The 17,520-nt window shown below is 35.7% G+C and overlaps 1 protein-coding gene across 2 annotated transcripts in view; it reads left to right on the forward strand.

Annotated features, from left to right (window-relative positions):
* The first annotated feature begins 2,717 nt into the window (after positions 1-2,717).
* LOC106870243 (jmjC domain-containing protein 8) overlaps positions 2,718-17,520 on the forward strand; it is a 34,427-nt gene continuing 19,624 nt past the window's right edge. The window contains exons 1-6 of one of the 2 annotated variants that reach the window (XM_014916260.3): positions 2,718-3,575; positions 7,569-7,661; positions 9,869-9,917; positions 15,410-15,506; positions 16,367-16,435; positions 17,159-17,275. In XM_014916260.3, the coding sequence (XP_014771746.1) occupies positions 3,493-3,575; positions 7,569-7,661; positions 9,869-9,917; positions 15,410-15,506; positions 16,367-16,435; positions 17,159-17,275 (508 nt within the window). In that variant the 5' untranslated portion in view covers positions 2,718-3,492. The remainder of the gene's footprint in view (positions 3,576-7,568; positions 7,662-9,868; positions 9,918-15,409; positions 15,507-16,366; positions 16,436-17,158; positions 17,276-17,520) is intronic. The other variant, XM_089354338.1, reaches the window with a different exon arrangement.

The following is a 17,520-nucleotide window of genomic DNA, read 5'->3' on the forward strand; positions in this document are numbered from 1 at the left end:
GTATGACAGTAGACTGTTTGTCCCAGTAATAAATTAAAGCCATTGTTATTTAATTAACATTTATTGTTATAAAAATTTGCAACCAAAATTTACATTTTTACATTATTACTTGTCAGTGCTGTATATTGCTATAACAACTGGAGTTTGTAATTACATGTAAGGCATAAATAATGCTTTGTCTATCTCTATCAAAGAATCCTTTAATTCAGGGCTGAGCCTCAGCAGAGAAAACTTGTTGATTTAAAGAGCTTGTTGCTTATCTTTCTGAAGTGCCACTTTCTGATTTTTACATGCGTTGTGGTTTGTATAACCACAGAAACTCAGGAACTACCTGAACTAAATCGAGCACGCTCTTATATGGGGTGATATTCTAGCAAGTTGATTAGTTAATATGCATGACACATTGCTGACCTAAGTGTGATCTGATCCTGGTTTCTAAAGCTACATCTCGTTACACTGGTTTTATAAAAGGTACACAATACACCCTGTAAAGTGATTAGTGTTAAGTAGAGCAATTAGCCACAGTAACACTTGCTAGCATGGAAAACGGATGTAAAAATGAAGATATATCTAACCAACTATTTATCTGATTATCTATCTGTCTGTATTAAGTAAATATAATGGGTATGATGTAAAATTATTATTGTTATTTATTATTATTGTTATTATCATTATTATTATTATTATTGAGTGAGAGAGCAGTGCACATCATTGAAGTGACACTGGGGTACAAATAAATAAAGCCCAATATACTAATCATGACTACTTGTCTGATAAGGGTACACCAGGCACATGCATCACAAGCATATGTGTGTGACATGGTGATCTCATATCAAGACAAACAGTGCATGACCTTGCAAGTGGGGTCCAGTTAGAATTTTCTTCAGGCTGCGTAGCCCATCCCACTCAAAAGGTCCTTGAATAAGGTTTGTTTTATGTATGATGAACAAAACACCCATGTTTCCAGAGGCGAATAATTCAAATCCCAAAGAATTCTTCTGAACACATGGCTATGATGCTCCCCCACTATTTCTACTCGTGATCAGAGATGCATATATTGTCAGCCACTAAGGGAAATGCTCAACTGCTTAAGGTCAAACAAGCAAATCTGTGATATTGAGTAGAATATTCGCTGCCCATCTTTTATCACAAGACAAATCAATGTACATGGTAACACTTGCAACCAATTAAGATCAAAAGCCATGAGAGCCACTGCCTGGTACTGCATCAGGGCATTTCTTCTTCTTCTTCTTCTTCTTCTTCTTCTTCTTCTCATCATTGTTATTATCATTATCATCATTGTTATTAGATTAGATTATTATCAGATTGGAGCCTGGTGTAGCCATCTGGTTCACCAGTCCTCAGTCAAATCGTCCAACCCATGCTAGCATGGAAAGTGGACGTTAAACGATTATTATTATTATTATTTGTTTGACTTTTGCTTTGTATTTGTACCAGTTGACTCCAAGTATCACCCAGAGACCTCAAGAGATAACAGATAAGAAGTTGGTGTTATGCCTAGAGTGTCATAAATTTGGTTTTGCACATAGTATTGTTCTAGAGAATGTTTAAGAAAACAAGAAAATTATAAGTTTGTTTCAAAATTTGAGATTACATAGACAGTATTTTATATAGGATATGGGCAGTTCCCATGAGCACTATCTTTTGAATTTCTGCCATTTTGGGTTTCCTGGTATCTGAGCTAGGTAGCAATCATCCCCCTTTGCCATCATTCCTAGTGCACCTATGACAACAGGTATTGTTTTAATCTTGAGGTTCCACATTTTGCTAGTTTCTATTTCAAGATGTTTATACTTGCTCAGTTTGTGATAGGTAATTATTATTATTATTGTTGTTGTTATTATTATTTGAGAGAGCAGTATATGACATTAAAGAGACACTAGGGTACAAGAATACAAAGCCCAATATACCCAACATGACTACCTGTCTGATAGGGGTACACCAGGCACATGCATCATGACTATATATGCATGACATGATGACCTTATATCAACATAAACCTTGCAGGTAGGGCCCCTGTTAGAAAAGGTCCCTGAATAAAGGTTGTCTAAGGATGATGAATGAAACACCTATCTTTACAAGGGTGGATCATTCAAACTCCAAAGATGACCCCCCAGTATTTCTGCTTGTGATGAGAGATGCTCATAATATCAATCACTAAGAGACAAGCTCAGATGTTTGAGGTCAAGCAACTGACAAGCGAATCTGTAGTACTGAGTAGAATATTTACTGTAGCCCATATTTTACACCAATACGGCAGCGAGCTGGCAGAAACGTTAGCACGCCGGGCGAAGTGCTTAGCGGTATTTCATCTGTCTTTACGTTCTGAGTTCAAATTCCGCCGAAGTCGACTTTGCCTTTCATCCTTTCGGGGTCGATAAATTAAGTACCAGTTGCCTACTGGGGTCGATCTAATCGACTGCCCCCCTCCCAAAAAATTGCGGGCCTTGTGCCTAGAGTAGAAAAGAATACAAAACATGTACAAGTTAATACTTCCAATCACTTTAGGTCAGTAGCCATGAAATTCAGTACCTGGTATTGCACCAGCGATTTATTATTATGCATGTATATTTATGTATGCACATACATACGCAAATATACATACATGCGATTAAACACGTACATATATTTACATACACAAATATACATCAACACACACAAACGCGTACATACGTACACACATACATACATACATACATACATACGCAGACGCAGACACACATGCACACGCGCACACACGAGAATACGTAAACAAGCGATTCAGTTAAAAAAAAAACTAAAAATATGAAAATTATTTCCAGAAATTATTGAACATTTCTCAGAAAAGCTATTTCTTAGAAAAGCTATTTCTTAGAAAAGCCATTGAGTAGTACATCAGAGCACGTGAGTAATTGAATAGAAACTGGATGGTACGATGGAATAAGAGTCAAGTACAGAAAAAGAGTAAATAAGAAAAGAAAGAATATTTTTTGACACAAGATACGAGGATAGCATCATATTCGTAATATCAATTTACTTCAGTAAATGCCACATCTGGGCGTGTGCGCGCACGCGTATTTATGTGTATGTGTGTGTATGCGTAAACGTATATAAATATATGTATGAATGTATAAATGTATATACACACACGCATGTATGTATGTATGGATGGATGGATTGATGTATGTATGTATGTATGTATGTACGTATGTATGTCTTTTAACCAGCAGCAAGTACTGCGATGACTGAATTAACAACTAAAGAAATTAATTGAATAAAGATTTATTCGTAATGTATATTAATTGTAAAGTTGAACAATTTCAGATTTGTTTGTAAGCAATTTATACGAATCGACGGTGTGTTTGTGTATCTGAGAAAATTCCTCGGTACACTTCTTGTGCGAATGTCTTTTTACGAACAAGAAACTACTCTTTTTCTACAAGAAACCATTTAATTTTTAAAATATTATATCAATCAACCATTTGGACAAAAATGATTAGCGTTTACCGTCTGTTTGACACATTGTTATTATTGTTATTATCCTCATCTATATACAGTGCTGACGATAGTGGCTGGTGCGTGACATAATATACTTTTGTTTATACATTCACTGTTTACATAAAACATCTCTTCACTTAATGTTAAATATAAATAATATATATGTACACGTAATATTCGAAAATTGCTTGATCGAAGCGTTAGTGTAGCAATGTTAATTTATAATTTATAATTTATAATTTATTTTTGGAATAACTACACAATCGTGCCCTCACTTGACTTGTTTCCTCATAACTTTAAGACAAATAGATAATTTTTAATAAAATTTTCTACCAGTACCTTAGGGTAGATCCCAATTATATCGGAATTTAATCAGAATGAGTAGGTGCTCACAAATACGTAGTGATACACATATATTTATACAATAAACCTTGAAGTTTTGAGAAAAGTTGTGACTTGTCTCCATATGTACGTGCGCGTCCACACATACATTTTTTTCTCAATAAATCCCAATATAATCGTAATCTACACTACCTGAAAGGTATTGGTAGAAAATTTCATTAAAAAATTCAAAATTATCTGAAAGTTATGAGGAAGAAAGTTGGGGAGCACACTTGTGTAGTTATGCCCTATATTTCAATTTCCAATTTTCCTTTTCAGTGCCAATTGGATTTTATTAAATTCCTAAAGGGATTTTTCTATATTTTGATTTATTTTATTTATTTTACGTTAGTTGACAATTTAAATGATTGAAGTCTGCAATAATATTAAAATCAATCTTGTATTTTAACCGGCTTTCATTCGATAACCATATCTTAACTCTCTTCAAGCTTCTATTTTCAATATGCTTTTTTTTTTAAGAATGCTAATGTAAAACGCAATAATTATGTGATGTAACGAAATGATAATTATGTAATTTATGCTTCAATATATGAAGAATTGAAGTGTTTAATAGGATTTCGTATAGTAATGACGTTGTTGTAAAGCTCGTTTCGAACGAAAATCAATAAAAAAATTCAATGTAATAATCATTACTGGATCTGTCAGATTGTCACGTAGACACACATTCATACACATGTACGCACACAATACTGTAACTCATGGGTTCTCAACCATTTTTTATCTATTGATCCTTTAATTACTGTTTTATCCTGGTGGACCCTGCCCTCTAGCCTTTCGATGTTTAAAAACTAGTTTTTTCAAATTTCCTATTTTGTCTTTCACACATTAACTTATGGGCGGCGCAACCCTAAACCTAACCGTCGAAAACGGGTGGTGTGCGTATTCTTTACCTTCGTTTATCTTGTGTAGGTTGAACTATGTAAAATGTTAGAGTAAGAAACAGCTGTTTCTTGCAATACATACAAATATATTCATCTAAAGCCCTTAAAATACTATTTTGTTGCGTGGACTCCACAAAATCTTATATGAATCCCATTTGAGAATCCCTACTGTAATGCATAGCGTTTTACCTCACAACACACACGTGTGTGAGCGCGCGCGTATAGATACTCTTTTACTTGTTTCAATCATTTGACTGTGGCCATGCTGGAGCACCGCCTTTAGTCGAGCAAATCGACCCCAGGACTTATTCTTTGTAAGCCTAGTACTTATTCTGGTGGAGATGGAGTATATGTAATCTGGGTATACCCCCCCCCTTTAAAATTTTTTTTTTTTTTACGGAATCCCACGTTTTAGGCTATGGAGATTCCGATTCTGAAAAAAGATTTTCAAAAATCTCAATTTCAAAATTTCGATTCCCCCCCCCCGGTTTTTATATGATCCACAGGGTAAACCTAACCCTAACTCAAACTCAAACCCTAACCCTAACCCTGACCATAACCGTAACCCTAAACCTAACCCTAACACTAGTTTTGTGAGATTTGGCTGTTATTTCTAGCATGTAAATAGCCTGCTTGGTGGGGGGGGGGATTGAAATTTTTCAAAATTTTTTTTTTCAGAATCGGAAACTCCATAGCCTAAAACGTGGGATTCCGTAAAAAAAATTAATAAATAAGGGGGGGAAGGTTCAGATTACATATAATCCATCTCTACCCTTATTCTATCGGCCTCTTTTGCAGAACCGCTAAGTTACGGGGGTCGTAAACACACCAGCATCAGTTGTCAAGCGATGTTGGGGGACAGACACATATACATACATAAATATACATATATACGACGGGCTTCTTTCAGTTTCCATTTACCAAATCCACTCAAGTAGAAGATACTTGCCCAAGGTGTCACGCAGTGGGACTGAACCCGGAACCATGTGGTTCGTAAACAAGCTACTTACCACACAGCCACTCCTACGCCTAGATAGATAATAAATAGACAGATGTCGCTAATAATCACGAAAGATATCAAATGTTCATTTTATCTTTCTTTAATAATTTATTGATATTTTTCATTCTAAAGATGTTACGTAAACTCTTTTTGAGAAATCAAATGTAATAAAATACATTTCTGTGAGGTCTTATTTTGGAAAGGAGAAGGTGGGGGGACAAAATTTGTAACCGGGTAAAATGAGTAATTTTTGATTTCTCGTTATTTCCTTCCTACATGTTGGAGGGAATCGTTACATTGCAAGTATTGCATCATCATTTTGTACTGTTGCATCATCTGTAGGAGTAAAACTCGGTCAGCATAGTTGAGAGAGTTTAGGCCATAGTTTACAGGTACTTTTTTTTCCCCAAAAATTCTTCCTTAACTATGACCTGATTGTAATCGAGCTTGCTAATAAAATAACTAAATAATTTTTAATGTTTAAAAATCAATATTCATTTCTGTGTTTGATTCCAAGTCAGTAAAAGAGTAATTAGTAAAAAATATATTTTGTCTCAAAAACTATGTAGTTGGGAAGCAAACTTCTTACCACACAACCATGTCTTGGGGATTTCAATAGTTTGAGATTTTCATCTGATGCAGTGGTTCTCAACCATTTTTTTTCCAGTGGACCTCTTTGATCCTGTTTTACTTTATTAGACCTCCATAGCCTTTCAATGTATCATATATATGTAAAAAAAAAAAAAAAGTCTTACTGTATTTTTATAATTAAATATTATTAGGAATTACTCTTTTACTTGTTTCAGTCATTTGACCACAGCTATGCTGAAGCACAGCTTTTAGTTGAGCAAATCGACCCCAGCTCTGATGTTTTGATATCTGTCACCCCTCCACATTTCCTGTAATTTCTCACCTCCTCTCTATTGTCCTTGAACCTCTTGTGCCAGCAAAAAAAAAAAAAAACAGATGCTTGGTTCATACAATTTAATCCATGACCAGTCTGGAGCATTTCATATGTTTCTGTAGCATTTTTATCCAGTTTAACACAAAACTTTGTCGCCTAGTGAACTTCCAAATTGTCTTCGCTTCCTAACTGCTGCTTGCAAACTAGACAGCTGTGACAAGAAGTGTTCAGTAGAGTGTGTTCAAAGTGCTGTCTCCTTCAGCTGTTGCAGCTGTATCCTTCAGTCTGGAATAAAAAGGTGGCAGGTCAGCTTACTAGATGTATTCTAATGATAAACTAAAATTATAACTGCCACACCTAAAAAAAAAGTCTCAAAACTTCTGGAATGCATCTCATATAATTGTATAAATTGATGAATTGATATCAATAAATTTTATCTTTGAATTTCTTTTCTTTGTTAATGAAATGCAATATTTTGTGATGTATTTACTCTCCAGATAAAACCGATGATAATGGATTTACTGATAATGTATTTGGCATTTTACTGAATTTATTGGTTATATATTGGTTCATGATGCCTTGATCTCACAATGAAATTAGCAGGTGGTGAAATTGAAATGACAGGCAATGTATTTAAAGCAAGATTATTTTCTGAACACCATAACTTGTCTACAGACAGTTTATAGTGTTCAGTAAATAAATATAATCTCCATATATATATAATGGAAACATCATTGGCAAGTTCATTACATTTTGATTAATATTTTAGCTATTTCAACTTCAGTGCAGAATAATTCTTTGCCGTTTGAATAGAATTAACCATTTTAAGTAACCTGCTTGATTTATTGATTTAAAATTTTTTTTGTGATGATGGTGTATCTAGGTATACCGATCCAGCTTCCATTCTTGTCCAGCCTGGACCATGTAACATTGACATCATAAACAACTCATTAACGCAGCACAACTTTTTAACCTAGTAAGTTTTCTTTCTCATTATTCATTTTAGTTCAAACTATTGCTAATACACTGCCATTTCTGTTTATTTTTTATTTCTTTTCCTCCTCATGTATCATAAACCAAGTTCATTGAGTTGATATCCTACGCTTGTGATATTTGGATATTTCTATTTTAGGCTGATATAGAGAATGCACTGGCCAGTTTGTTGTTGTTGCTGTTGTTGTTAAGGCGGCAACCAAACAGAATCATTAGCATGCCAATCAAAATGCTTAGTGGTATTTAATATGTCTTTATGTTCTGAGTTCAAATTCCACCGCAGTCAACTTTGTCTTTCATCATTTTGGGTATGATGAAATAAACACCAGTTGAATATCATGGTCAATGTAATCAACTAGCCACCACCTCCTCCTAAATTTTAATTTTCGTTCCGATAGAAGAAAGGATTGTTATTATTACTATAACTAATATTTTAGCCAAAGAATGGAGTCTTAGGTTCACATGTGCTAATATTTTCCTGCAGCTTAGTCTCTTTGTATAAAAAATAGAATGTTTCTGTGCCCACATGCACAATTTATCCATTTAGCATTTAAACTGGACATATCTAGCCAAAATATTCTGTTTTATGTTCAAACTGGCTTGATCTTGCCTCTCACACATACCCTACAATGTCATTCAAAAACCCAGTTACATCATTGAAATCTCAGAGCTATGAAATTAATTCATGATTAATTCAGAACAATGTCAATAAATAAGCATCACATCTGACAGTAATACTCTTTACTCTTTTACTTGTTTCAGTCATTTGACTGAGGCCATGCTGGAGCACCGCCTTTAGTCGAGCAAATCGACCCCAGGACTTGTTCTTTGGAAGCGTAGTACTTATTCTATCGGTTACTCTTTTGCTGAACTGCTAAGTTACAGGGTCGTAAACACACCACCATCGGTTGTCAAGCGATGTTGGGATGACAAACACAGACACACAAACATACTCACACACGTATGTATATATATATATATATATATATATATATATATATATATATATAAATGTCTCTAAGCATTTTGACTAGCATTTTGACTATATATATATACACGACAGGCTTCTTTCAGTTTCCGTCTACCAAATCCACTCACAAGGCTTTGGTCGGCCCGACGCTATAGTAGAAGACACTTGCCGAAGGTGCCATGCAGTGGGAATGAACCCGGAACCATGTGGTTAGTAAGCAAGCTACTTACCACACAGCCACCCCTGCACCTAATATGAATGCTAAAGGGTTCTAGGTATCAGAGACTTTGAAATTCTCTTCTTCATATGATTAATTATGAAAATTTTTACAAACAAAATGAAAACCCTCTCTTTTTTCAATTAAAGGAAGTAACACTAATAATAAAAGGACATGGTTATTTTAGTAGAGCCATGCTCTACTAAAAGGTATGACTCAGTATGCAGTTTCAAATCATTGTACAAATGAATTTTTGGTGTATAGTATATCTATCTCTCTAGGTTGTTCCTCAAGATGCTCCATGACTGTTTCCACATGTTTTCCCCACTCATCTCGATCTTCCATAATGGTTCTCAGCTCCTGTAGCCCTTCCTTGCCAGTATCCTCCAGCAAGTTGTCGATATAGGTTGTCTTCCTTCTTCTGTTGATTGCCAGAGCACTGACTTGTTAGCAATTTCAACGGTATGTCTGATGTGCAGTATAACACCTAAATATTTAAGAGATAGTGGAGGCGCAATGGCCCAGTGTTTAGGGCAGCGAACTCGCAGTCATAGGATCGCGGTTTCGATTCCCAGACCAGGCGTTGTGAGTGTTTATTGATCGAAAACACCTAAATCTCCACGAGGCTCCGGCAGGGGATGGTGGCGAACCCTGCTCTACTCTTCCACCACAACTTTCTCTCACTCTTACTTCCTGTTTCTGTTGTGCCTGTAATTCAAAGGGTCAGCCTTGTCACACTGTGTCACGCTGAATATCCCCAAGAACTACGTTAAGGGTACACGTGTCTGTGAAGTACTCAGCCACTTGCACATCAATTTCATGAGCAGGCTGTTCCGTTGATCGGATCAACTGGAACCCTCGATGTCGTAAGCGATGGAGTGCCAACACACATTTAAGAGATATTAAATAAATACCATTTTTTTTGTTTTGTTTTGTTTTATTTTGCAATTATTGTTGTTTCATGGTTATATATGTAATAGTGAAATTTCTTTTTCTTTTTCAGTTTTGCTTATAAAAAACCATTCCAAATACAACACCATGCTGATAATACAGTAAGACATGTTTATTGGTTATTTGTAATGTTTCTTTCTTTCTTTTAATTAATATTTTGCTTAACTAAAAGGTAACAAGCTGGCAGAATCTTTAGTATGCTGGGCAAAATGCCTAATGGCATTTCATCCGTCCTTAGATTCTGAGTTCAAATTCTATCAAGGTCGACTTTACCTTTCATCCTTTCAGGGTCGATACAATAAGTACCAGTTGATCACTGGGGTTGATGTAATTGACTAAACTACTCCCCTGAAATTGCCGGCCTTGCATCAAAATTTGAAAACAATATATTGCTTAACTAATGAGGCAAAATGGCAGAATCGTTAGCAATGTAATTAACTAGCCACCTCCTCCTAAATTTTAGTCCTTGTTCCTATAGTAGAAAGGATTGATATTATTATTATTATTATTAATATTATTATAATAGAGCAGTGCATGCCATCAAAGTCAAGCAAATCAACCCCAGGACTTATTCTTTGGAAGCCTAGTACTTATTCTATCGGTCACTTTTGCTGAACCGGTAAGTTACAGGGTCGTAAACACACCACCATCGGTTATCAAACGATTTTGGAAGGACAAACACAGACACACAAACATACTCACACACATATGTATATATATATATATATATATATATATATATATTTATAATCATAAATATATAGGGATTGACAGTAACCTGCTTCTCCAACATACTGAGAATTCAGAAATAGCAGTCAAAGAACTACTGATTTCAAAACTATAATTTATTTATATTAATATTTTTGCTATAAGCTTATTAGCCTTAGTGAAAAGAAATTTATGGAAATCAATTCAATTAAAATATTTGGCAGTTATCAAATAAAAAAATTTTATTAGACATAATTTTACCAAAGTAACCATTTAGTTGTAAAGTCGTGAGTTCCTGAATGCAACCCGGCAAAATTGTTGATTATTAATTTTATTACTAATTGACGATTCCCTGCCCTGCATATCTATATATATATATATATATATATATATATATATACAACGGGCTTCTTTCAGTTTCCGTCTACCAAATCCACTCACAAGGCTTTGGTCGGCCTGAGGCTGCAGTAGAAGACACTTGCCCAAGGTGCCACGCAGTGGGACTGAACCCAGAACCATGTGGTTGGTAAGCAAGCTACTTACCACATAGCCACTCCTATGCCTATTAAAGTTTTTTAAATAGATCATGCATTTTAATTGTTTTGTTATTCAATCTTCATTATATCTGTTTTGCCCTAGTTCTTGTTAGATCCTGTAAAAGTTGCTCAGCTCTTGATAACAATTGGCTAAACTTTAAGTTGATTTCAACAAATAAGTGTTTGTTGCATTCAGGAACTCACGACTTTACAACTAAATGGTTACTTTGGTAAAATTATGTCTAATAAAATTTTTTTATTTGATAACTGCCAAATATTTTAATTGAATTGATTTCCATAAATTTCTTTTCACTAAGGCTAATAAGCTTATAGCAAAAATATTAATATAAATAAATTATAGGTATTTTAGGTACAAGCACATGGCTGTGTAGTTCTTTCTCTTGGTTCAGTCATTAAACTGCAGCCATGCTGGGGCACTGCCTTGAAGAATTTTTAGTTGAAGGAATCAACCCCGGTATTTATTTTTTTTAAAGCCTGATACTTGTTCTGTTGGTCTTTTTTGCCAAACCACTAAGTTATGGGGATGTAAGCAAACCAACACCAGTTGTCAAGCAGTGATGGAAAACAAACACACACAAACAATACACACACATAGGTATATACATATAACAGGCTTCTTTCACTTTCTGTCTACGAGATCCACTTACAAGGTTTCAGTCAGCCCAAGGCTATAGTAGAAAACACTTGCCCAAAGTGCCAGGCAGTGGGACTGAACCTGGAACCATGAGGTTGGAAAGCAAGCTTCTTATCACACAGCCATGCCTGTGCCTATAAAATCTTTCTTTCTTAAACACGTGGTTTCGAGTTCCATTCCACTGCATGAGAGAGAGAGAGAGAGAGAGAGAGAGAGAGAGAGATGCATACATACATAAATAGAGAGATAGTTAGGTGGTTTGTCACTACAGTAACTGACAAGTTTTGTCATTCTATGATATTAATATTAATGAGGAGGAGACCCCCTTCGGTCATGAATGACCATGGGACTGCACCTAGAAAGCTACCCTCCAAGGCACAAGTCCAGGCAAGGTTGTTTATGGAAGACCAGCAGTCGCCCATGCATACCAGCCTCCCCTCTCCATACCATTGATGTTATCCAAGGGAAAGGCAAAGGCTGATACAGCTTGGCACCAGTGATGTCGCAACTCATTTCTACAGCTGAGTTAACTGGAGCAATGTGAAATAAAGTGTCTTGCTCAAGAACACAACACGCAGCCCGGTCTGGGAATCGAACTCACAACCTCACGATCGTAAGCTCGATGCTCTAACAACTGAGCCATGTGCCTTAATTAATATTAACAACTGAAATTAATAATGGTTTCAGATTTAAGACAAGGCCATCAGTTTTGAGAATGAGATTGTTGATTGCACCAACTCAAGTTGATATTTTGGTCTTGTACTTTGTTTGACAAGTAACTTGATCTGTATGTTGTTGAAACTGAAGCAGTTGCATCATAGGAGAGTCATTTCTGTCATAGAAGACAAACAAGCAAAAACTCTTACATTCACTTTCATTTATTTCTTAAAGGTACTGTTTACTATGAAGTGTGAAGAAGTTTCATCTCACTTCTGCATCTGTTAAAAATCCTTTTCTGCTCAGACATCATATGTTGTTATGTGGAGTTTTTTTTCCATCTTTCTTTTGCTCTTTTTTAATTTTTTAATTTTCTTTCTTTTGTTTTCTTAATAACATTCTTCTTTGTTGTTGTTGGCACTCCGTCGCTTACGACGTCGAGAGTTCCAGTTAATCCGATCAACAGAACAGCCTGCTCGTGAGATTAGCGTGCAAGTGGCTGAGCAATCCACAGACACGTGTACCCTTAACGTAGTTCTCGGGAATATTCAGCGTGACACAGAGTGTTACAAGGCTGACCCTTTGAAATACAGGTACAACAGAAACAGGAAGAAAGTTGTGGTGAAAGAGTACAGCAGGGTTCGCCACCATCCCCTGCCGGAGCCTCGTGGAGCTTTAGGTGTTTTCGCTTAATAAACACTCACAACGCCCGGTCTGGGAACCGAAACTGCGAGTCCGCTGCCCTAACCACTGGGCCATTGCGCCTCCACAACATTCTTCTTTAACCCTTTAGCATTCACCTTATTCTGTCAAAAGTAATGCTTATTTATTGACATTTTCAATGAATCATGCATTATTTTGTAGCTTCAAGGTTTTGATGAGATAACTGAAAATTTTCACAATGATATTGTTGGGTTGGTAGGTGACAAGCTGACAGAAATGTTAGCACACCGGGCGAAATGCTTAGCGGTATTTTGTTTGCTGTTATGTTCTGTGTTCAAATTCCGCCGAGGTCAACTTTATCTTTCATCATTTCGGGGTCGATAAATTAAGTACCAGTTATGCACTGGGGTCGATATAATCGACTTAATCCCTTTCTCTGTCCTTGTTTCTCCCCTCTATGTTTAGCCCCTTGTGGGCAATTAAGAAATAAGAAACATTAGCACACTGGGCGAAATGTTTAGCAGTATTTTGTCTGTTTTTATGTTATGAGTTCAAATTCTGCCGAGGTCGACTTTACCTTTCATCCTTTCAGAGTCGATAAATTAAGTAGCAGTTGTGTACTGGGGTCGACCTAATTGACTATCTCCCCTCCTCCAAAATTTCAGGCCTTGTGGCTAGAGTAGAAAAGAATAATTATTGTTTTATTTACGTTCTGAGTTCAAATTCCACCGAGGTCGACTTTGCCTTTCATCCTTTCGGGGTCGATAAATTAAGTACCAGTTGCGTACTGGGATCGATCTAATCGACTGCCCCCCCCCCCACTCCTCCAAAATTTTGGGCCTTGTCCCTAGAGTAGAAAAGGATATTGTAGCATTGGTGTGAGAAGCCACATATGACATAGTTTGAGCATAAAGCAGGTTGAATATTTTGGTCTGGTTTAAATGCGAAAGGGTTAAGATAGGACTGGCTAATGTGTTTTCCTTGTCAAGTTTGCTATGCAGAATATACATCATTTTATGTTTTTCTTAGTTGTTCTTTTGTGTCAATAACATTCTTGTTTTTGAACTTTGGACTTGTAGATAGGTAGGTGATAGGAACTATTGTTGCTTTCAGATCCTCCTCCTCCTCCTCCTCTCAATTTTTTGCTTTATTTATTTATTTATTGTAGTTGTTATTACCAATAGTTATTATTTGTGTTGTTTCCTTCTTACATTAGGGATGGGGAAAACAGTTGGAGATGTTGTTTGTTGTATGTTGAAAAATAATTTCAAATTCATCACCATCACCGTCATCACCACCACCACCACCATCATCATCATCATCATCATTGTCATCATCATCAACTTGCATGATTTTCTATGCCTGGATGCCCTTCCTGTCACCAACCCTCACCAGTTTCCAAGCCGGGTAATATTTCTCCATGGCCAGAAATGGTTTTTGCAGAATATTGGAAACGAATGACACCGCCTGTATGACAGTGACACTCATTTACAACTATTACACAATGACAAGAGAAGGACACACGAATACACAAATGCTCACAGTCGTACATACACATCTCATCATCATTTAACATCCATGCTTGCATGAATGTTAAATGATGGTCGTGATATATATATATATATATAAATTCTGTCTGATCCATACTTGCATGGGTCAGACAGAATTTATTGAGGCAGATATTCTATGAATGGGTGCCGTTCCTGCTGTAGACTGTCACTTGGAAGACTGGAAACAAGCAACGTCACTTGTATGATGGTGATGCTTATTTAAAATCATCGCATGATGTCAAGACAAGGCTACAATAAAATACACACACACACACACACACACACACACACATGGCTTCATTCAGTTTCCCTCTACCAAATCAATTCACAAAGCTTTGGTCAGCCTGGAGTTATTAGTAGAAGGCACTTGCCCTAGGTACCATGCAGTAGAATGGAACATGAGAACACATGGTTGGGAAGAAAGCTTCTTATCCACACAGCTATGTCTGCACCTATGTGTGTGTGTGTCCCCATCATCGTTTGACAACTAGTGTTGGTGTGTTTACATCCCCGTAACTTAACAGTTCAGCAAAAGAGACCGATAGAGTAAATACCAGGGTTAAAAAATAAGTACTAGTTGATTTATTTGAGTAAAAATTCAAGGCAGTGCCCCAGCATAGCCACAATCTAATGGCAGAAACAAGTAAAAAGAAAGAAATTTTTTAAAAAATACGTCCAAGGGGAATTGAAATGGTTCACTTGGGAATTAAACTGGTATTGTAGATTTGACTGCTACTGTTCTGCTACTTTCATGATTACGTTTATAAATTCTGTATTTCTGGTATTTGTTGACTGAATATTTTCTTTTTATTTTCTTTCTCAAGCAATTCAGAAAAGCCTGTTCAAAAGACAATCTCTTACAAATGTATGGTGACAAAATAGTTCGACTGTCTACAGCAAACACTTATTCTTATAAGAAAGGTTTGTATTTAACACATACATGCACTTTGTTGTATAGTCCCAGCTCAACCTTGATTAAACTGACCTATAATCAAATGTGTTTCATTCAAAACCATTTCATTTTTTTTTTTTGGCATTGTACACCATGCTTTAAATTATCCGTTGTATTCAATGTGGTAGTAGATAGAATGTCTTAGTCTTATTCTCTCATGTCCATTTGGCCTGTACATCAAGCAGCAAGGCATTTCCAATCGTCCTGGTTTCAGACATAATTACCTGCATCTTCCCAACTGATGCTTTGTTGCTTCAGTTCTTCTTTGAAGGTGGTGTGCCATGTTTACTTGTGTCTCCCTCACTTTCTTCGTCTCTCTGATGGTATACATTGTATTTCTGTCTCTAGTATTTCTTTTTCTGACGGTCAGAATATATGACCTGCAAGTTTCACTCTTCTTTCTGTCACAATCTCATGCCAGTTGCACAGATTGGCTCTTCTCAGGACATCAGAGTTTGTGATTCTGTCCCTATAAGTGAATTCGAGCATTCTGTGTTGACTCGTTAGTGAAATGCATTCAATCTCAGAGTGATCTTGGCAGTTATTTTCCAAGTTTTTCCTGCGTAGACTGCTCTTGACAGGACAAGGCTCTGGTACAGCAGGATCTTCATACAGTTGCTAATCAAAGTGCTTGCCCAGATCTTGTTCATTCCTTTGAACACTGATGCTTCTTGCCTGATTCTGAATTTGACATCTGCCTCAGCACTCTCTCCCTTTCTCAATGAGTCCTTTCAACTTTTTACATTTTTTGACAAAGATTCTCTTCTTGCAAAGAAACTATTATTTTCTTGCATTTCTAAAATTGCTAAATTTTTTGTTATCTTTACAGTTGATGTGCCATTGCGGAAATACCTTACAGAGTACATGCAGCCTCAAGATTTAAAGACGCCTGGAAATGGTGAGTAAAATATTTAATATCATTTCCTGAGTTATTATCGGTTATTTTATTTATTCCTGATATTAGACTTGTATTCCTTGTGTTTGTCCCCCACCACCATTTGACAACTGGTGTCAGTTTATTTACAACTCAGTAACTTTGCAGTTCAGCAAAACAGACTGATAGAATAAATATCAGGCTTTAAAAAAAAGTAAAAAGTATTGGTGTTGATTTGTTTGACTAAAACCCTTCAGAGTGGTGCCCTAGCATGGCCACAGTCAATGAGTGAAACAACTAAAAAATAAAAGATCATACATTAACTACACACATTCCTTCTCTGGACTTTTCCATTTCCCTTTCTGATGAAGGGCTATGCTTGAAATGTCAAAAAAACTTTTTCTTTTTACCAAGCATCAAACTAATATATTCCATGTGCATGTCTCGTTTTGTTATTATTATTTTTAATGTTCGATTATTCAGTTTGACTATATATATATATATATATATATATATATATATATATATATATATATATATATATATATATATATATATATAAAATATATATATTGAAGCTTCTAACTGATTTCTACATAATTAATTCTCATTGATCTTAATGTCTTACACATTATTTCTTTTTATTTATTTCATAGTTAAAGGTCCAAATTAAACACTCCACTTTAAAAAAAAAAGACAACAGCATATCATCCAGAAGTTTCTCTTTTCTTTCTCATATTGTTTCAGAAACCTTATACTGGTTTGGTGAAAACAGCCATGAATGGGATACCTTGTTTAAAAAATATACCCCACCTCCTTATAAAATACCTGAAATGATTGAAGCCTATAGCTTTGGAGCAGCAGGTAATTATAATTTAACCATATTGATACCAACTCATCTGATACTGTTATATATTATGATACAAGCTTCTTGTTTAAAAGTGATCTGTATTAAAACTTTCCATCAAAATATTTTGTTGATCTATGTTCCAAACATCAGCTTAAGAATGACAAAGTTATTTTTTCTAAATTCTCCATTATTTTCAAAATAAATTGAAATAAAAGCAGTGTATTTCAATAGATATATAGTATCAAAAGGTTAATTATAG

Source organism: Octopus bimaculoides, chromosome 6 (genome assembly GCF_046866305.1).
Source record: "Octopus bimaculoides isolate indiv1 chromosome 6, ASM4686630v1, whole genome shotgun sequence".
NCBI lineage: Eukaryota > Metazoa > Mollusca > Cephalopoda > Octopoda > Octopodidae > Octopus > Octopus bimaculoides.